Below are 23,018 nucleotides of genomic sequence, written 5' to 3' on the forward strand. Positions count from 1 at the left end.
TTTGCCCCCCATCACCCTAATATATGCAGACACTCATGCATGTGCGGTTAATGCCAACGTATTTACTCGTAACCACTAACTCAAACATACGGGATGGGTTCTGCGTGAGATGGCGTCAGTTAGAGGTTGCAGATTTGACCCAGCAGTGTCGCAGTACAACAACGTCAGCTTGTTGATGTTGGTTGCACTTGTTGCCAGGCAACTCAACTCACGTGACCCCAACTTGTACACTAATAATTCTTCCATCTACACAAAAATATAGTTTGGTTTGTTAACGAAAGTTTCAAACTTACTGATAAAACCTATTTAAACTGCTAAATACAGACAGAGGTCAAATTGATTGTAAACCGGAAAACGTCGTAAAAGTTGAATTTAGATTCTACTCGATAAATATTTGCGCGATCAATTGCTATAAAGAAACAAACACATCAAACGTACACGACACGTGATTCAGTATTTGTACGTTAATTATTCCCTCATTAAACACGAAACTCGCGTCAAAACTTTTCCAGTTAGTATCATCAACGAAATATTAAAAAGGAGTGAAATTAAAAAAAGAAAACAGTTTCGAAAACATCCAAAAGTGTGTGGAAACGTTTAACGCTTTAGGGGAGACAGTGACTATGAAGGGGTCGGGGGTTGCGGAGTATAACATCACGAACACTAATGTGCATTAACAAAGTGTAATACGCTAATATTGCATTTGTCGCGCAATTTATAAAAGAAGTTATTTAAGTTTGAATTATTAAACCAGCCTGGTGTCGAGGCACTTGTCCCAGCTACCCATGCTTAGTGGGACTCTCCCCTGTGCAATGGGCCCACGGGGATGCCCCTTATCAGTTTCACGCGTCCCCGTTTCACCCATGGGACTTCCCCTAACCGCTTGATTGTCGATAGTGTGATTGGAGAATCGCGCCCGCCCCATCGCAATAATGACCATTATGACATAACCATGTCAATTGTTGCACGTAAGTTAACTTACAGGTGTTTCTCTGCGTGCGATTGCTTCAGTAAGAACCTCGAAACCGGACAGATCGCTCCTATTGTACAACACAAGGCGGTTTATCTTATGGACGCAGGTGGACAAGGCAGTGAAGTCACGTGATCCAGTTGTCCACACACGTACTTCATCCATCTACAAAATAACAACAAGATATGTTGGACTGTGAGCTGTCCCAGATAGATGAGGTTCTCAAACTTGCGCCGATAAGTTTGCCTTGCCCGCCATTGTTGGCTACCTTTAGTCAATCACGTGGTTTAAAAAGTGTAAGTAAAGTCGCTGCAGAAAAAATGCGGGTCAATATGACGTTTAATTGTAAACTGTAATTAATTGAGTCGTCCCTAAAGTTAAATTGCCATAATATTTATGCGCCTAAAACAATTTTACTAAAATTCCTATTAACTCAGCTGCAGAGTACGCACATTGTTAAAGCGTGAGATGCGAACAGTTTTAAAGTCAAACTGTAGTTATTGAGCATGACATCTCTTTTTTGAACTGTGTTTTATTTAAAACTTTGTTTTTGTGTTTGTAAATTAATTATCCCCTCATTAAACACGAAACTCGCGTTAAAACGTTTCCAGTTAGTATCATTAACGAAATATTAAAATCTTGATATCGTAAAAATAATAAAAACGAAAAATTTCGAGTTAGTCGACGAAATAATAAAACATGGATACTGAATTAAAAAACTTAAATACTTGCTGGAGGTGGAAGCGTTTAACGCTTAAGGGCGACAGTGACTACGAAGGGGTCGGGGAGTGCGGAGTATAACATCCCAAACACTAATGTCCAATAACAAACTGAAAAACGTAATTTGTAGCGCCAATTAAGAGTGTTATATCAGAAAATAAAACAGAAAAATATTAGTGTATAAAAAAATGCGTTTTGCGTTTTTAGCTAAATAGACTCAATTAAAGTCGCGCATGTTATTACGCAATAAAGTTGTACAAACCGCGTTGGTAATTTGTTCTAATTTTACCGGTTTAATCTCAGATTCGAGCAATGGCGGTCTGTTTTTCGGCATAATAACGCTATTTAAACATCGTAACATCAGACCATGAATAATTTTTGCCGTCTATACAGCAATATGTGTGCCATCAATTCTCGGTGAACAACAAGAAAGCGAACCGTTGCGAAAAAACAAGTTGTCCACTAATGTCAAAAAACTCGGGGCCACTCTACTGCCATCATGTGGCGATAGAAGTTTAAAGTACCTTTAAGAGCAGGGGTCGGCAACCCCGCCAATATAGTTCATCCGGCCCTCCACCTCTTTTACAACTTGGCAAAAGGCCGTTGCCGAAATTTGTTGTCTATTTTAACTACATAATTGTAAAAATAATGCGCTCTTTTTGCGCATTTTTTCGGCCCAAATGCGACGTACATGAACTAGAACTATCAACAATGAACGTTACGCTATCTTAGTATGTCTGATTGTATTTTATGGTGCTGCACACTATAGTTCTTGTGTGGTTTAAATATAAAAATAAACTATATCGACATTTTAACGGTTCTATTTAAATTACATCATATCGTATTCAAATTACATCATAGATTAACGATTAAATTTTCCGCATAACTTTTTTTTTCACTTTTATTGTTGGTTATGATTAGACTATGTTTATCGGCGGCAGCACACTCGATGAACCTCACGTCCTTTCGCTACCCACGGGGAACATCAAATATTTGCACAATAGCTTTTCTTCGCGCTTGGCGCAAACGCTTTACCGTCCTTTTTTCAAATCTAATATATAAAATGGAAAAGTTTGTTGGTCAGCATGTTCGCGTTTTAGGGAAACAGACAGAGAAACGTATGGCTCCTATTGCTCCTCTTAAGCGAGTCGTCCAGCAAGTCGGTAAATAGAAGGAAACTCGTGCGCTCCTAGACAGAAAAAAATTGGTTTCTTTCTATGAGAGAAAGTCTCGCATCTCAAGCAAACGCCGTCGCAAACCGGTCACGTGTGAGCAATTTTTATACCATTTCAAAAACATCACACAACATTCGTTGCATGTTAACTTGAAAGAGCGGGCGTGCGACTTGCAAAACCTTATGACGAAACGGGTTAAACATTTTCACACATTTATAAGGCAATAACCTGCGTGAAGTACATTGCCTTGGTAAAAATAAAGTTTCATGTAGAAAAGTTTATATTGCGTTTATTGTAGCGGTTTGAACTTTAAGCAAATTTACTTTTAAAAGAGGATTTTCTTTCGTTGGATGCAGTATGGGTTTTACGTATTTGCTTGAATTTCGCCAATTTGAATAATTGCTGCTACTACTTTTTAAGCGATTTTCCATCGATATATGTCACGGGTTTTCGTTAGGTAAAATATGCGAGTCGTGTTTAGTAGCTCCATTTAAAAAAACACACAACGTTGCAATTTGTTTGTTGTAAATACCGCAATTTTTTTGTAATTATCGGCTATAATATACGGCTTCAGCCAGCTTATACAATGTTGGTAACACGTGAATTAGTGATTTTTTGTGACCTATTTCAGACACAAAACTGCTTTTTAGGTTATAAGTTAATTTTTCATCTTTACACTGTTTAAACCAAATAAACAATTTACTGGAAATTTACGGCAACAAAGCATTAGACGCAGATATGTCACAAAGTTAAACACGCCATTCCGCTTTCACATTAATACCGCTTTTACACAGTCTGTGGGGTGTTACTCTGATTGTGGGGAAGCATTAGGTTAACAAATTTTAGACACACGATATGACATGATTTGAAATTTCTATTTAGTGACACGCAGTGCAAACGTTTATAGCTTTTTGCAGTTTGTTTAACCACGTAAAAGTCTAATTTCACAGGTTTTCGTTAATAAATATATGCGAGACGTGTTTAGCCAAGTTTGTGTGTTTACAGGGACGCCGGAGCGATTTCAGGGCAAGGGTGGCGACTTTTTTGGTAAGGGCAACATAGACCGCAAGCGAGCGTAGCGAGCCGAAATATTGGGGGGTGCGGGGGTATTCCCCCGGCAAAATTTTTGCAGCGACGCCCTCTAGATTGGCTTAAAATGGTACCAAAAATGTTTTAACAAATGTCAAGCATGTCATTTTACGAATTTTTTTGCATTATTCCGTAGCTCAATCCCTACCCCCTTTATGATTTCCGTCGCATAATATTTAACGTTGTGAAAGCAATATATCATTTTTTATGAAAAGGGCACTTTTGCCCCCCTCTTGCCCCACTTCGCAAAGGGCAGGAGGGGCGCTAAAGTATAAGAGCCAAAGTATGATGGATTGTTACATTTTGTTTAACCAGATTAAATTCAGGTAGACTTCGTACATTATGATGGTTATTGTAGGTGTAATTATTTTTTAATCAGTAAGATTAACTGATAAATATTCTATTTAACCTGGGAAACGCCGGGCATTTCGTCTAGTGTTAGATAAAAGCTGATTTTCAACTAAAAAAAAACTAGGTCGCCACTGATTAACAGTTATTATAATAAAACGCTCAAAACTCAACATTTTACTAAAATTTTAAGTTTATATTTATAACGGCTCGCCGAGCCCTTTTTAAATTTTGGTCAGGTCCGCGACTAAAAAAGGTTACCGACTCCTGCTTCAGAAAGTTAAATGTTGTGTGGCTTCAAAACGGTGCAGGGTTCGTTTAGCGTTTACCGCTGCTTTATTGCATTTATTTGAAAATAGTGAATAAAAATTAAAACTTAAAACAACAGTAAAACTTCACAAACCTTGTGTTTGGTTCTCGCCATAGTCTCCATCAACATTTCTAAACCGTTGCCGGTAAATGTGGCACTACTTAAGAAACCCCCGATGCTGATGACCAGCTCTCTTTGTGTTGCTCGAAGCACGTGACAGAGGCTTGACACTTCACTGGGAAGGATCGTTCCACCCTCTATACGAAGCTCTCCAGGGAAGGTATCGGCCACTTTCGCGGTGATTTCTTTATCGTTTGATTCCTGCGCCAAACTGCAAAGCCTAAACAATTTGGTGTTAAAGCTTTCGCCATCGTTTGATAAAAGTTGAGATCCAAGCGAATCGATCAGACCTTTCAGCAAACCTCTCTTGCTAGCAACATCGTTGGAAGAGATTTTAAAAATAGGCTTTAGCTTACGGTGGAGTCCCGCGTTTAGCAACCCGAAAAGAAACCGAAGAACCATTTCCCACGTATTACTTTCCATGCTTTGCAGATGCCCAGAAAATGTAGCCAGATCTGTATCGAACAACAGTTTGAGTGATACAAAAAATTCTTGCCACAGAAGATGAATAAAGAAGAATACTTTCTCCCCTTCCAGTATACGAAGGTTGAGGTCGCTGGAGACAGCTTGCATGTTGAGAAAGTCCTCCATTCCTTCAGCATCAAGTCCGACTTCATCAAAGTCTTCTTCGTCGAATGTGATCTTGTCATCGAGCATTCCGTGTAAAGCCAGGTCTGAAAGTTTGCGCAAAATTCTGGGGTGTTCCTTAAACTTAATGGAGTGAATGCAATCGGACACAAAAGCCGCAAACACATCCGTGAGCGTAAAAGTGCCATCTTTAGTGCCATGCTTTATGATGTAAGGAGCGACGGTTTTGGCAAATATAGGAAGAAAGCATAAAGCTTTTGCATGTGGGTTTTGACCAAGTGACTTCGTGACCTTCTCATAATCTTCTTGCTTTGGGCAAATTTGTTGAAAATACAAATCTTGAGAGCGTTCGTTAAAGCCGATTACCTTGACTACAAAGTGGGGCTTGCAACTTGGGTGTAGCTTGAGAAAAGCTCCCGGTCGTGAAGTAAGCAGCTTGTGAGCATTTGGAAGAATGTCGCCACGGAGTAGGTTTTGCAAAATGACCATCGGCGTTGCGCGATCGTACAATCCGATCACTGGAGCATCCAAGTCAAGATCTTTGAACCTAGGTTCGTCCAAACCATCCAGGAAGATAAACAGCTTGTTGGATTTGGAAAGTCTTTCCAGTATTTGATCATCCATTTCCTTTGTGTGTTTCCAGTTTGGGTTGGATGACAGCAATTCTAGAACACCCATTTCTTTGTTAAGACCTAAAGTCTTTAGGTTTTTAAAAAGCCAATATCCCTTTTGATCTGCTGGTAATTCATCTACAAGCTCCGTTAGTGTCTGTATAATAGCTGTAGTTTTTCCAATTCCAGCTATTCCTGTCATACCGACTACGTTGCCATGCCTCTCCACGTAATCGTCATTTGCTGCTTTATTTCTAAATTTCTTAATTTTGGCTTTATCGATTGCTTCTTGTTTTGCAGCAGTAAATAGTTGGTTGAGTTTAAGCGTGGTTGAGTTGACCTGTTTTTCTCTGAGTTGCTTCAGTCCTTTTAAACCAAACTCCTCCAATGGTGCTTGCGAATCCCGAATGATGTCAAGAGGAACTGGGTTGCTTGGTAGAGTCCCGATGACCTTATCAGCTGCTTCCTGAGACTTTTCTTGCCATGATGCTGCTGAAAAGGTATGAACTATTCTTTAAAGATGGACGCTACCAAGGCAGGAATAAAACGAATGAAAGTTAAATGGTGTCCGCAATATTAATGCACCCAATTGGTTCACCATTTTGTTTTGAGATGTGAGTTAACTAACACATATGAATGTACAACTTCCTTGATAAACTAGCGTAACATTTTGCTCTGCACGCTTAGCTTAACCCAGCCACCGAACAGTTAGTAAATGGTTAACGCCTAGTGTTTATTTTACTTCAACGCGAATCACGAGCAAACGATAAGCTAGAAATGCCTTCTGTAAGCGTAGGCTGGCTTTGCTCAGTTATATTAATAAACGTTTTTTTATTTCCAAAATAAATGTGTGTTATTTTGTCAGCAACTGATTTTGCTTTAGGGCCTATACCAAGTTACCTACACTGTTTTATTTATTGTCTAATCGCTAATCACTTTTGATGTATCTCCAACTTAAGAACTCTTTAACAAGCAAAATGCTTATACTGGGATCAGCAATATTGGAAATCGTTCTAGCAAACGACATTACCATCATTATGGGGTTAATTGAACGCCGTCGTATTACAATTTAAATGAAACGAAGCCATGCCCCTCCCCCATGACTTACATTTTGCCGTTAATTATAGGTAAATGCAAAAACCCTTAAAATGACACTAATCGGTTAAAAAACGCTTATTTTGTCCGGAAAAGGTTTAAAATGGGGATACTATTATATTGTTTAAAATGGGGATTTTTTTTTTTAATTTTTGTATTCCAAACAACGCAACAATTGCTGTCCAGCTGCTAATGTGCTTTAAAGCCACATGCGAATCATAATTTTAGGCCTAATTACTAGTATATGATGATTGTGTTTTATCAGTTTGTATTCATTATAAGTCATAAAGGTATTGTCGACTGACGTCAATTCGTACCACGGTGAAATATTACCTGGCTAAACACACTGCTTTATTCTAGACGCTTTCAAACTTTAAGAAAGGCCGATCAAAACCAAATGTGTTTGAAGTCCAACACAAGCAACTTGAAATACAGTCGCGTTTAAGGGGTTGGGTTAATTACACGCAAAGATGTCACTATGTGGTACGAATGACGTCAATTTATACCTACGGTGAAATATTCCCTGGTTACGCACACTGCTCTATTGTAGCCGCTTTTAATGTCAACAAAAATCTATCAAAATAAATATTTTTCAAATCCATAATGATAACTCGCAAAAACAGTCGCGTTTAAGGGGTTGGGCTCAATGCACGCAAAGATATCACTACTGTGGTGCAGGGCTGCGGAGTCGGTTAAAAATAACCCGAGTCCGACTCCGGCCAATAAAGTAAACCCGAGTCCGACTCCGGTCAAATGTGACATTTCGTCCCGAGTCCAGCCCTGACTCTACAGCCTTTATTTCACCCATTACGTAATTAAATATGGTGGATCTTCTGCAACGACTTATAGGGGTTCATATAATTCACAATACATGGTTGGGAAATATACACCATATGCAGTGGCGTATCCCTTTTCGTAAGTGACATCATCGTTTTTTGTTCGTTTTTGTCGGAGTTTTACTCACCGTCCGAAGCTGCGTGTTTTTTAATGGAATTGGGTCACGCGTCTTGACCAAATGCGAAACCAAAATCAAACGCAAAACGCCATTTTTCGTCTTTTGTTTAGTCGACCGTAAAGGCTCGATAGTTTTTCTCTTACGCCTATTGTTATTCGTTCGGGTTGGCTGATCAGCAAGTGTGTGTTCGACAATTAATAATATAAATCAAGCGGTTTTTCTCTCTGAAAACGTCAAGTTAGACGGTGCTGATGTTGGTCGCTGTTAGTTGTCTGCGTTAATATCAGATGTTGGTGTAAGACTGGGGTCGGCAACCTACTGTAATTCATCGGGCCCGTCGCTTCTTTGACAAACTATATACAAGTTTATTTCAATTACTTTTTGACTATTTTAACTACGTAAGTGCGAAAAATTTTCGCGCTTTGCGCGAATGATTTCACTACGTCCGGTTTGTTAACGTTTTCATGCTGCATTTTGAACTAGATCAGCGCTTCTTTACTGTTACGCCGTGGAAAGCTGCCGAGTGCGTCGCGGACACACCGAAAACGTATTCAAAAATATTTGACACATATTTTTTAACATTTTTATTTTCGGCAATGTAATAAAAAAGAAATTTAAAAGAAATGCCGTTATACCAAAAAAAATCGCGCTTGCTTGGCTCGCCAGGTGCGCCCAAACTTATAACGGTTATCAAACGCTGAACTAGATTAACTAACTATTAAAGTTATACCGTTTATTCGAAGTAGTTTGATATGTCGCGCTAATCGATAAACACCCGGGAAAAACGATCTCCGTTTAGTATTGCAGGTGGCGACAGACTTGCTTGTAATTTAGCGTGGTCCCGTACTTGGATCCACCAAAATCAATCACATATATTTCACGGTAGTGGTTTAGATGTTCGCCTGAAGTTAACGATTGCACACTAAGCGGTTTCGCAGCTGGCGCCTGGCAGGATTGTCGATAACGCACGTGTTCGCTTTGCGTCTAAATGTTCGCTTTTGCTGGACGTTAATTGGCTGTTTTGAATGATTTTTTTCCTTATTGTGACGTCATTACCACCGCTATTTTATGACGTTATATCCGTCACTATTTTATGACGTCATTAACGTCAGACGAAAAAACAACGGGGAATTCCCTAAGTTAAAAATTCGGAACCCCCCTTTTTGAATTTCTAGATACGCCCCTGACCATATGCTATTTAGCCTTTACGATTTACAGTTGGTGACTATATTAGTTCTGTAATATGGTACTGCGCATGCGCACGTACAACTCGGGACTCGGCTAGTCTTACGTGGTCTTACTCGAGTCCCGACTCCGACTCCGCAGCCCTGCTGTGGCGCCACCCACACTTGGTCATTAGTTTTAAATTGAAGTTATCACCAACCTTTGTCAGATGAGGTCGCTGTTGAGTCGGAAACCACTTCAGGTCCCGGTAGCTGGCCATATATATGAACGTCGCCATGGAGGTTTTGTATGGGACCTTGATGACCGTAAACATCACCAATGTTTACAGGCAGGACATTGATTGGCTGGTTGTTTGCCGGTGGAAGCTGAGGTGCATTTTCATCCTGTATAAATACGTTGATGTTCAATTTTAATTTAATTGCGATCTAACATTTTTTTTATGGTTTTAAGAGCAGAAAATAGTTCTCTTTTGTTGTTATTTTAAATTTTTGATGGCAAAACTACAAAGATTATGTCCAAGGTAACTGTGCTATACAAGCTCATCAGTATCGCATGCCAGAAAAACGAATGACTGTTCCCTAGTGTAGCGCTTTTCAATCTTTAAAAGAACTGTCCGCACTTTATTTTTGGAAAAGTTTTATCCGCACGAAACAAGCACAGTAAGTTTGCACCCTTTAGTTTCCCCTATTTCTAAAATTACAATGAAATAATTTGTGTATTGAAACCGTGAGCCTTTACCGATATAAATATAGATAGCTTATGCTGCAATAGATTTACCTTAATTAACAACCACAAGAATAACAACGACAATTTATACACAAAGATAATTAGCAGTCATTAATGCACGTGATTAATCACTCGTTTGCTGCTGAATATTTGTGAAAATTTCAGCCCAATTGGGAACAAAAGCATTCAGAGTGTTTTTCACGATTCAAAAACACTTGTTGACGGAAATCGTTTTTAAGATGGGGCTACCAGATTTTCAGCACCCAAAAATGACGTTTTTGACGACGAGTAAAATGAAAGTAAAATTGTTATCTTTGACTTTGATGATGTTTTACAGTTCCTTAGTAGTTGGAGGCAAAAGTTACAAAAACAAAGCAAAGAAAGGTGCAAAACATGTGAGAAGCTGTTTTTACATGTGAGGTTCTGTTGCAATTCTTTTGGCGCAATGTTTACTATAACAATTAAGAAGGTAGGGCTAGTAGGGTAATTTGTTGTAAAACCTTTTTAAGCAAGCAATTTAGCATGTTTCATGACTGCAGTATTTTTTTGGAAATAAATACGTCTCGCCTAAGCGTCCTGTTGAAAGTATAGGCAACTAACTCGAAATGAAAAAAAGAGGACATTTGGGCATTTTTGAGCGTCCTCGGAGGACCGTTCACTTTTTTTGAAAAAAGAAGACAAATCCTCCTAAAAGAGAACATATGGTAAGCCTTTTTCAAGAATATGATCTAAAGTTCCCGGAGGCTGCTGTTCGCCAAAGGGGTTCAAAATCCACAGCTCTGATTTTATTTCTGCTTCCTGATGACTTGGAAAATAAGCTTCAAACCTCTCAAGCAGTGTGTGCAAATGAGAGCTCGCCGCCTTGATGATACGTCGCTCCAGCTTATTATCTGTTTTTTTCATTTACATGCAGACACGAAGGTCTGCAGGGTTTTCAAACTGTTCAGGTTGTTACTAGAAATTTATTTTTCCAAACATTGAACTTTTGCTTGAATGATGCGATTTTGGAGGTAGCTTTGAATTCATCAATTCCTTTTCCTTGTAAAGTGGTATTGAGCTCATTAAGCATATCGAATATGTTAACAAGATAAGCTAGCCTAGCTAGCCAAAACATATCTCGAAACAAATTACCTCTATTGTCGTCTTATCCATTGAACCACACAACAAGTTCCCCTCGCCGTTTCCACACTCTTTCCATTACTCTTCTACGAGAGAGCCACCTAACTTTGGAACAATAAACAAGACGCCCATCATCTTCCATTTCGCTGACAAGTTCATTAAAAGCGCGATACGATTTTGTTTTTAGTATTGTGGTCAATTTTAATGACATTAGAAATCGCGAGTTGGCAGTTTTCTTCTTCATTGCCAAGTTTTTTGGCTATCAATGCTTCACGGTGTAAAATGCAGTGAATACATACAACTGTAGAGGAACCAGCGTCTGTATTTGTTATTTACTGTGTTCGTTGTGCGTGTGCTAAAATTCTGCTAAAGTCTTTCTGTCACATTTTCTTTTCCCTGCATCCTGCTCGTTAACTGGCCAGTTTTAATCCCCAACGCATTCGTTTTTCCTGGACGTTAGTCGTATCCGAATTGTACTGCAATCCAGTCAACGATGCACTCCTTACTGGCAACACGTGTTTTTACTGCGCTGTAAGCTATTTCATTTAAAGCGAGCTATGCTGAATTATTTGAACGTACATTAAATCTATAAGCGACCTGACACTATACCTTTTGAAATGCAATGACGGTTTGTTTAGTTTCGATATAGCGGAGTTCAGATAGCACGGTGGTCATGTCTCCCCTGTTGAAATATACACAACCTCCGTTGTGATTTGCTTTATGAGAGCAACTACCCCGTTACGCACTTTGACCATAGCCCTGGCGCCGTCGGTGAATACAGCCTTGCACTTGCACCAGTTTACTGCATGTTCGGAGAAGTAATTGTTTACTTTTGAAAATATACTTAAAGCAGTAGTGTCTATGCCAGTAGAAAGACAAAACAGATAGTGATCTAAAATTTTCTTGCGTTCTGTGTTTGGAAAGCGAACATTTTTTAGTGATGCAGCAATCATTGAACATCTCCTTTGCATCGTATTATCGGACAATGCTAGCTTTTGCACTTTGGCCACATCTTTAGCTCTTCCATGAATCTCTTGTGCTGCTACCTCTAAACACGGTTTAACAACGGTTACTGCCAAAGTAAATGGGCTGCCTTTGAGACATAAGGACATGAGGTATTTTTAGTTATGCATACAGAGGTTTGATAAGAGAATGCCTTCATTAATTGATCAAATTTTTGCTTTTGCTTAGCGAAATGTCGTGTTTGATGTTTGAAAAAGGATTTCGACTTGTTTTTGTGTTCAAAATGCTTGCGTCTCTGTGTCTTTTCAGTTTGTACTTTTCCAATGATGAATTGTGGTATATGACCTAACAACACAGCGAGCCCAAGTGTATAGTTTTCATCTAAATCTATGACAAATCCAAGCTCAGTAAATATAGGGCTACCATATTTTCAGCACCCAAAAAGAGGACATTTTTTTCCTGCAAGTAAAACGAAAGTAGAATTGTTACGTTTGAGAAAAACGTGCCATATCCAAAGGTAATGCATTCAGCTTCGAAATTAATACGTCGTTTTCTGAAACAATGATACTTCTGGCGTAGCAGTAAACATCAGTAAACAGAGTTTTCCTCTTCGGCATTATAGTTTATAGCTTATTTTGCCTATTGGTTGTCTAAAAATAGTGGTTCTTTACCTATTATCAGCCGCGCCCCTTTGGCAATTTTCCTATGCCTTGCACCCCCCTACGAAACGCAATTCGGCCTTTTATAATGAAACATCACTGAGACAACTTGAAAATATTAAAGATTGGTTCGGTCACGCGAAGCGCGAAAAAAATTGGGTTTAATTGGTTGAATTGGGGCTAAACTGTAAATTCAGGAGGCTTTTCTCATTGGGCACACAACAAATTGCTCGTGCACGAGCTGATTTTGACAAACGTGTTGTGAGGGCATTTACTCCACAGTTGTAAGGCTGTGATGTCGAGCGCAAATAAAATAGTTAAGCGAAAAAATTATGTGACGACATACAATACAACGGCAATATTGCAAAAAAACATCGATCGCGATAAAAGTTCGAGTCCCCCTGATGCTAGCCTGTTATATAAAATATGATTAAAAAATAGATCTAACGCTATATGAATTTTATCGTATATCTCTAAGTTAGTAAAATTGCAATTAAATATGGCCGTTATACCTTAAATCAGTGGTTCTCAACCTTTTATGCTTCGTGGCCCCCTTTAAAAGGCTCCCAACCCTCGTGGCCCCCATGCTTTTAAAATATTTAGCATTGTTTCTGCGTGTTTTTTCTTGTTTTACTTCTCCACGTTATTAAGAAATACAGCCATTAATCAACGCATCAATGCACTTAGTTTCTCCAAAATTTAACATATCACTTATTTTAATTTAAGTGAATATATTTAGTGATTACAAAGCTTGATGATGGAAAGGTATTTGTTTATATTCGGCTTTGTTTTGTACTGAGCGAAGCAAACGTTAGTACATTCGTCGAAATGATTTATGATTATTCGGTTATAATGAATTATTATTGTTGCACCGATTATTTATATCTTCTATGTGTGTTATTGTTTCTCTGTTTTATCGTCTGAACGCGTGTTTTCGTTTTCCTCTTTCTTTCTCACTCACATAAATTATATCGCTTTTCCACTTTTGCACCTCGCCTTTCACGCTTTATTTCTTATCTTATCACGTTTTCGGTTGGCACCTCGTTTGACACGCACACCTTTTTTCTCTGGTTGTAGTGAATGGGTGCACGAAATCTAATGTGGGCAGTCGCGTTTGGGGTCTAGCTTGAGTTCATTGCATTGTAGAAAACCCTGGGAATTAACGTTTAAGTCACCTTTTTAGGCGTTGGCCGCTTTTCGTTGTTTCAGTGATTTAGTATTTCACTGTCGCTTATTTTAATACAAGTAAAACACACGCGTTGTAGCGCTTTGCAGTCGGCAGGCCGTTAAGTAGAGTTCTGGATTAGTTTGGCGTAACAAAATGGCGAGCACGCCAGGACTCTACAGCCGAGGGGAGAAGCGCTACATGCAGCATGTCTTTTACGTTGCCACCGCCCTTTTTATAGATCAGGCGACAATTTTAAATCGATTTTACCAGTTTTTGAATCGTATTGTAAGAGCATCGCAGCCAATGAAGATGTTAAGAGACATTTATTATTGACATGTCTCGACCGTGATTTTTTGTTTGATATTAGTGATGGCGCAAGTAGCCTGTACGAACTATCGTCTAGCGCTATAATTGAACTTGCTTCAGCGGCCAAAGGCAAAAAATGTGGCTATGATAAACGTGACCAGTTACTAGAAAGGGGTCAAATGGTTAAAGAAAGCATAAGGGAATACGTTTATAGTTTGCAAACCCTTGGCGAACAAGCTTACCCAGACGGCGGCGACAAGCCTATAAAAAATGAGGTTATGTATCTGGCTCTACTGCGCGGCTTGAGCGACAGAACACTCGCCACTGCAATTAGTAAGGACGCGTCAATAAAGCGCGACTTCACTAAAGCTGCGAAGATGGCTGTCCACGCCAGCATTGCGTGCCAGCCCTCACAGGATGTAGGCCACATTAGCAGTAATGCTACGACGGAGAGTGTCGCTGCAGACTCCGTTTGCAGCTTTCCAAATGGAATTCCAACGCCAAATGGGTGATTTTATGGAAACTATCGACCATCTACGACAAGAGGTGGCCGACCTTCGCTCCAGCCAATACCAACAACTGGACAGGGACGTCAGCAGGTTTGACCTTGGTGATTTAACTAATCAGCCTATCGTACAAATCGCATCTGGTCATAGGCCTCATTCCTTCATAAATATTATGATCGAGAACCTGCCAGTATGCGCCCTTGTTGATACGGGTTCAGCAGTTACCATCATTACGGGAAAAGTATGGAACTGTTTAAAGGCTAAAGTTAAACGTAACTTGTCGAAGTGCCCGAGACCCTGTCATTGGCCAATGCTGACGGCCACAAACTAAATATGGATGGTTTACTTCCAGTACAACTTACAGTAGCTGCTAAAGAATTACGTATGAATGTTTTCGTTTGTGACTCTATTTCATTCGATTGCATTCTTGGAATAGATTTCCTAGAAACGCAGGAGTGCGCCGTTTGTTACCGCAACAAGACCTTGAAAATCGACAACAGCAGTGTACCTCTGCTCGATATGCCATTCAAGCTTGGCAGCCGAGACGTCTTTCTCGATGATAAAGTCCTGATCCAACCGTCCACAGAGGTTTGTGTTCCAGCTTATTTTATTCATAATTCTGAACGTCGTCCATTACCTACCCATGCTGTACTTATTGAAGGGAGACCAGAAATAATGAATAAATATGGTGCAATGGTTGGGTCATATTTAACGACAACTAAAGGTTGTTTAGTCCAGACTCGAATAGCGAATTTTACCGACGACGCTATCGAGCTGCCTGAAAGCAGTCGGGTTGCCACACTTTCGCCCATTCTAACATCCGGGGATGTCGCATGTATTCAAAGTGGTACTTGTGTCACAGTCGAGTCGTTAACACACACATGTTATTGTAATGACCAGGGATGCGTGGACTTTTCTTGTCCTACCCAACAGAGCGTTAGCTCCGTATACCCAACTGAAGAAAACAATTGAAATTGGTGGCGGTCTTACAACAAGCGAGATCGCTCGGGTTCAGGCCTTACTGCAACAATATCGCAGATCGTTCGCGACCCACTCAACAGAAATAGGACGGACGGATCTCGCCGAGCATGTGATTAACACCGGAGATGTTCGCCCAGTGCGACAACCGTTTCGTCGGATGGCACCACCCGAAAAGAAGAAAGTAGAGGAAATCGTCCACGAGATGAAGACCCAGGGTCTTATACGTCCATCATCATCCCCATGGTCGAGCTCGATCGTACTTGTGAGGAAAAATTCAGGTGAAACTCGTTTTTACATTGATTATCGGGGCCTTAATAAGGTGACAAAGAAAAACAGCTACCCTATACCACGAGTAGACGAAAGCCTCGATCTTTTGTCTAACTCCACCTATTTTAGTACACTCGATTTAAAATTTGGGTATTGGCAAATTCCTATGGATAAGAGTTCCCGAGAAAAGACCGCTTTCGCGAGCCATATGGGTCTGTTCGAATTCAATGTGATGCCAATGGGTCTTTGCAATTCCGCTGCTAGTTTCCAGCGACTAATGCGTATTGTTTTAAATGGCATAGAATGGCAAGGAGTACTCGCATATTTGGATGACATCATTGTGTATGGGCGTACCTTTCAGGAACATCTGGAGCTATTGGAGGGCGTGCTACAACGACTTGTCGAGGCGGGCCTGACACTTAAGCCCAAGAAGTGCGCTTTTTTCAAGAAAGAGGTAAAGTTTTTAGGCCACATTGTTTCTGCCGAAGGTGTTTTATGTGACCCCGAAAAAATTGCTGCAGTAAAATCATGGCCGGCCCCGAAGAATACAAAGCAAGTACGACAGTTCGTTGGTTTAACTTAGTATTACCGCAAGTTCATACGTGATTATGCCAAAATAGCTGCGCCGCTTCACCGTCTAACAGAAAAGTCGAGACAAGCTTCGCCAAAACTAAAATCTTCTTTGATACGATCACCAGTCCTTCGCTACCCTGATTTCCAGAAGCCTTTCGTATTAGACACCGACGCGTCTGATTTTGCCATTGGATGCATGTTAGCGCAGTGGCACGAGGGAAAAGAACACGTTATAGCCTATGGCAGCAGGACTTTAACCAAAACAGAACGAAATTATTCCACCACTCGCAAAAAATTATTAGCGGTCGTTCATGCCACCAAGTTATTTCGCTGCTACCTCCTAGGCCAAGCTTTCACTTTGCGCACTGACCACGCTTCTCTTAAGTGGCTATATCAGTCTAAAGACCTCTATGGCCAGTGTGCCCGATGGGTCGAGCACCTGTCACAATACGACTTTAATCTAATACATCGTCCGGGTGTCAAACATAAAAATGCAGACGCTCTTAGTCGAATAGGCGAAGACCAGTTGACCGATGCGCCGAAGGTTGCCACTATCGATGTTCGTGCCTCTAGTGGTTTGACAATGGGTGAGATTGCGCAAGCACAGGAGCAAGACCAATAAATAGCTCCAGCTTTCCAATGGTTAAGCCTAGGACACAGACCCCCATATAACGCTGTGTCAAATACATCGCGTATGACCAGGCACTTATGGAGTCACTTTGGTCAATTGAAACTTAGAGACGGGGTCATTCATTTCTAAGACCAGGATAAAACACTTTTAAGACTTGTAACACCGCGTGAACTAAAACCCAAAATCTTCGATTTACTTCATGATGCAAAGTTAGGCGGTGGTCACCTGGGGATTCGTAAAACATGCGCCAAGGTCGCTGAACGACACTTCTGGCCAGGCTGGCGCGAGGAGACTGAGCGGTATTGCATGGAATGTCGTGAGTGCGAGTTAAACAAGAAACCCTCAAAAACACCGAAAGCCCCCTTGGTACCATCTTGCGAAGAAGGTCCTTTAAAAAGGGTAGAAGTGGACATCATGGGGCCGTTGCCTTTAACACGCCACGGGTACCAATATGTCCTTGTTGCTTGTGATGTGTTTACTAAATATGTCCGAGCTTGGCCCTTGCGTACGCAAACAGCAACCGAAACGGCCAGCGTATTGTACAACCGCTGGATGACTGTTCACGGAGTTCCCGACATCATCCATTCAGATCGTGGCGGGAATTTCGAAAGCAAGATGTTTAAGGAGTTGCTTCAGCTGATTCGTTGCGGTAAGTCACGCACGACTGGTTATCATCCCGCCGGAAACAAAGGTGTTGAACGAAACAACAGAACAATAATCTCGATGATGCGAAATTACGTTCAAAAAGATAAACGCTCCTGGGATGAAGCACTGTGTGCTGTTGTGGCGTCGTACAATGCAAGTACCCACGAAAGTACGGGATTTTCACCACATTTCTTATTAACAGGTCGACAATTGCGGCTACCTGCGGATTTGGTCGGAGCAGGATCCGAAGAGTCGCATTTCATTAACGACAACATCAAAAGCCTTCACGACCGACTTGTTCGTGCCGAAGATGTTGTTCGGACTACCCTCGTCAAGCAGCGCCAGCGAATGGAGGCGCATTTCAACAGGAATGCAGATGACACCGCATTCAACGTCGGCGACTCGGTTTTACTAAGGGATAACGTAGTCCCTGTAGGGTCAAACCGAAAATTTAATTTCCCCTATGTAGGCCCGTACAAGGTCATCCAAGTGCGACCACCGGTAAATTATTTAATAGAAGCGGCCAACGGACTACAACAGAACGTCCAGCGAAACCGTTTGAAGCGTAGCCGCGGACATCACACGCAATATGATAAAGAAAAAAGACAAAGAAGACAACACCGAAGAACCAAAACGGAGCCCCCCACCGACATCGGATTTCGCCTCACCATGACTACAACGCCACGTTCACCTGAAGCACAACCGCACCCAACGACTGAATGACACGCACACCTTTTTTCTCTGGTTGTAGTGAATGGGTACACGAAATCTAATGTGGGCAGTCGCGTTTGGGGTCTAGCTTGAGTTCATTGCATTGTAGAAAACCCTGGGAATTAACGTTTAAGTCACCTTTTTAGGCGTTGGCCGCTTTTCGTTGTTTCAGTGTTTTAGCATTTTACTGTCGCTTATTTTAATACAAGTAAAATACACGCGTTGCAGCGCTTGGCAGTCGGCAGGCCGTTAAGTAGAGTTCTGGATTAGTTTGGCGTAACACTATTACTTGACATACTGTAGCTGAATATTGGCCTCAAATGACCTTGAGTAACCTTACAGCGTACCTTATGCGTTTTACAATGGAATGTTTCTTTTGCAACTTAACGCCCCTTAAGGGAATTGCGAAATCTCGTCGTTAGTTTCTCGCCCAATGGCATTTGACGGAATCTTAATGATTTATCGGCAAGCAATCGACCTGCCGCCCGTAAAACACTGACGCCTCATTACATGGATATTGAATGGATACATATAAAGCAGCACAGTAATTACTTCGTCACAGCGACAGGCATTTGTCCAAACTTGCCACTCACGTACGAACAATTAGGCGCAACTTTCCGCGATAAACGAATAAAAAGGATTCACTCTTCTAGTTTCAACCAACTCTACTGACGCGTCAAAGAACGTTTTAGAAAAATGTGTTACAAAACGTTACAAAAAAGTTTTACAGTCATAACGAAAAACATAAAATTAGGTTAAATGGCAAACAAATGGTGACATTTTGGTTTTGCAATACCTAGCTAGAAAGTTTTGCCCGTGGTCAGTGGCTTCGGCAGCCGAAATATTTGAGGGGCGAAAATTTTGAACTTGAACTAGTAAGAGTACTTCATTTGAAACACCGCTTCTTGAAGCAGAAAAAGACTAGACACCCTGAGTAGGCAAACTATTAACTTTAATAATTTGACACTAAAACTGTTACCTCACAGCGATAAATCGACTTTATATAAAACATAAACAATAACTATTTACAACGAATCAGTAATGACACTACGATTAAAAGTCCATTAGTCGCTTCCCGCCAGCGAGGCTCGTTATAACTTGATTGCTTTGGCCATGGTATTAACTGCCGTATCGAACACAAACAAAATTGCTAGCAAACCGTTTCGCGCAGCAACTGACTGAGTTTTAACGAAATACTCAAAAGCCATTCAAAGGAAAAAAACAAAATGACTAAAAGTAGTAAAACTACATTAATGTATACAACAAACGTAATAACTAAATCGTTTGTGTAGTAACAGTACTTGACAAATGGAGGTGTGACATGCTTTTAATCGACAGTCGTGTACTGCTCATAAATGCTACAAAACAAATAATTAAGAGTAAAATATTCATAATTTCCTTGAGAGAAATAGCCCCTGTGTTCCACTGGCTAAGCCTATGACCGTGATCCCCCTAATTACCACTCCGTGCCCCCCCAGGGTGGCCGAGGGCCACGGTTGAGAAACCCTGTCCTAACGTAACCGTGCAAAACTTTTTTTCAAGCGCAATTACCTGCGTGGAAATAAAAATCAAATGAAGTATATTGGTTTAATAAAAATAAATTTTTATGTTTCCAACTTGCGAATTTTGTAATTAAGAACTCCTTGAACTATGTTACCGCGAAAAATTAGGTTTATAGAGTTCGCAAAATATCGCATTTAATGCGGTGGGTTTAATAGTAACCACTTTTCAGTTTTAGACGAGATTTTACTTACGTTGGACGCAGTATGGTACCGGGATTACTTATTTGCTTGTATACCACGCAATGCGAACATTGTCTGCTACAACTTAAGGTTTTACATTTGTGAGGGTTCTCTAAAAAAAATAAGGTTTAGGTATGTTAGTGATTTCCTATCGATATGCACATCACGAAATATCGTTTAGTTGGAGCCGATTAGGTTAGCGCTTATTTACTAAAGTATCCCGAAAATGATGTGGCGCCGGCGGTTTTGACAAAGTCGCAAGATTACAAATAATAACCCCGCTGTGCGAATATTTGCAAATTTTCAAAACAGTTTGTTAATAATGCTTGATTTTTGTAAAATAAATTTTGTCGGATTATACGAAGTTTCAAATTAATGTTGATCGCTGTTCGGTAACAACCGTAAAACTAAAGACAGTTATGTTTGCTGCTTATCAGTATATATAGACGCGCAGCTGAACTACGGGCTTTATATTGCCGTACAGTTTAAACACTGCGACAGAATCGCTATTTGGTTACGTACTTTTAAACTTGATATCGTTTGTTTGGTAATTGCTGCTGTTTTGCTAAAGTTGCGAGATTAGTGAGACCTAATACTGTTGCTGCTTTCATAAGGGCCGCATCCTACTTTAATTGTGAGAAAGTATTTACTCGACCCAGCACTTTATAACCACGCAAAATCGTGGCATTGCCCGAATGCGCATAATATATCGCGCTTATAGCAAAAGGCTGCATATTATTGGTACAAGTAAGTACCCTATATATAACTTGGGCAACGCCGGGTATTTCGTCTAGTAATTGAATAAAATGACCGATTTTAAAGAATAAACCAACCTCCCAAAAGGTCACTATAAAACTTAGTATAATTTTTTTAACCTAATTGGTTTAACATTAGTGTATTATATTCATTAAAATTATTTAAAATCAAACTAATAAACCGAAAGAGTTAGTACAGACGCATTACAAGGTCGTATGTTATACAGGCACGTTGAAAAACAATTTTTCCATTTTTCAGGCACTATGCAATATGTGTATTGTGATAAAGTTAATAAGATAAGTTTCACTTTGACAAATACCAGTGCTAGACGGATTTATGAGGAGGTTGGCGTGGAATTAAAAATCCAAAGCAGCAAAGATGTTTATTATTTTATACGACAAAAACTTACTTGGTTTTGGTTTGGAGTATCGGCCATGTTGTTCCTTGTGCTTGATTGGTTGATACAGTTTTTTTTTACCAAATATAGTCTGTAAAATGGAACAAGATACCAAGTTAAATGACAGTTTGGGTATATACTGTGATATCTGTGATCTAGCACTGTTGAAGTAACACTGACCAACGATTGGCATACACATAATATTATACCAGGTTCAGAGGTACGCAGGCTCAGTGGGAGCAAGTCGTGAAACGATAATTATAGCAGCGTTGCCTGCTGGATCTTGTTCGTACATACAATTTCATGTTTGGAAAATAGTGATTGTCAACCTTTAGCACACGGACCAATTTTACGCGAACAGCTTTCTGGCTGCAATCGAAGTTTTATAGAAATGAACGCAAGTGCATTGCGGCAAGACGACCCATAATCTTAAATCTACGGCTAGAGTTGAAAATAATTGTTTTTTATTCTTTATTTGGCTTATTAAATCTAAGTAAACTTGAGTAAAAATGGTTTCTTTTGAAACCAGGTAGCTCGAAGTGACATTAAAAACACCACAGATTGGAGTGCGGCAGGAAAAGGTTGAGATCCACTGATTTAAGGTTTTGATGTTATAAACCAACCTGACATTCCTGTTTATATACCTACACAACATTACACATTTACCTCAGTACAGCAGTAAGGCGATTGAACCAAGCTGCAAGCAACAACCAAACGCTAAGCTCTTTGTTGAAGGCGGACTCCAACGTATTTCCTTGTTCTAAAGGAAATGACGTTAAGGCTCCACCCATTTAGTTTGGCCTCCAACGCCTTCACTCATTTCCTGTCTGGAAATCACGCGAGCTATTGTTAAGGTAAAAATATCCCCAGCTTCAATTTCGGTTGCATAGAAATGCGTATTCTTGTTGTTCTATAGTTAGTTTAGTTGCTTCACTGGCGCAATGATAATAACTCCATTAGACTTTCTTACTTGCATTTAGGAATGTCCGTAATTTGGTTTAGGATTGGCACCGATACAACCCTAGTATCGGACGAGTATCAACGATACCACCACTTGGTATCGGGTATCGACTTTGATCCGATATTATCGGACATCCCTATACTTGCAGCATGACGAATTATTTCCCTAAAATTCGCGCTAAACTTGACACTAGTAATAAATAGGTGTTGCGTGAGACGTATATTTTAGCAAATCTTTTTTTTTCGTCTTTCGACTTGGTCAAGTTGCCCGTTTCAGTGGCGCAGCCAGCCGAAAATTAGGAGGAAGGGGAGCAAAAAGTATGAATTCTTTGTATTAACTGCCGTAACGAACACAAATAACAAAGTTAGCAAACCGTTTTAAGCAACAACTGAATGAGTGTTAAAGCAATATTCAAAATCCGTTCAAAGAGCAAAAACTGTCTAAAATTAGTAAAACTATACATTAACGCAGCGTTTCTCAACCGGTGCGCCGTCGAAGGTGGCCAGGTGCGCCGCGAGAAAATGGGGAAAAAATGTTACAAAAATTCTGTATGAGGCCTATTTGTAGAATTTGCGAATAATTTTAGAATAAACTCTAGTCACTATTTTCTGTGAATAAACACTGAGCAATATGACTGGATTCGTAGCCCCTATTAAAGTCCCAATGGTTGATGTTGGCTCTTCGCTAACAAAGAAAGAGAAACTATTGCAATCTAGCGAGGCTTCCGCCATAAGACCAAAA

General features: G+C 40.2%; 1 protein-coding gene across 1 annotated transcript; it reads right to left on the reverse strand.

Moving 5' to 3' along the window:
• LOC146137265 (NACHT, LRR and PYD domains-containing protein 12-like) lies at positions 1-21,387 on the reverse strand. The gene is made up of 5 exons (XM_083393800.1): positions 21,329-21,387; positions 9,366-9,549; positions 4,706-6,423; positions 983-1,135; positions 1-246 (listed from the first exon to the last, which is right to left on the reverse strand). Exons 1-5 carry the CDS (start codon positions 21,353-21,355, stop codon positions 76-78), a joined length of 2,253 nt encoding a protein of 750 aa, XP_083249926.1. The 5' UTR covers positions 21,356-21,387; the 3' UTR covers positions 1-75.
• Between the last annotated feature and the right edge of the window lie 1,631 nt (positions 21,388-23,018).

This window comes from Ascidiella aspersa, chromosome 7, assembly GCF_963924565.1.
Source record: "Ascidiella aspersa chromosome 7, kaAscAspe10.2, whole genome shotgun sequence".
Lineage (NCBI taxonomy): Eukaryota > Metazoa > Chordata > Ascidiacea > Phlebobranchia > Ascidiidae > Ascidiella > Ascidiella aspersa.

What these genes read in the sequence shown, in the direction of transcription:
- LOC146137265 (XM_083393800.1), bottom strand. Translation starts at nt 21,355, where the DNA reads ATGGCCGATACTCCAAACCAAAACCAA. An exon ending in AGCGACCTCATCTGACAAAG is followed by an intron (nt 6,424 to 9,365) that starts GTTGGTGATAAC and finishes ATACCTTTTCAG; the next exon opens with CAGCATCATGGCAAGAAAAG. An exon ending in TGGCGAGAACCAAACACAAG is followed by an intron (nt 1,136 to 4,705) that starts GTTTGTGAAGTT and finishes GTTATTTTGTAG; the next exon opens with ATGGATGAAGTACGTGTGTG.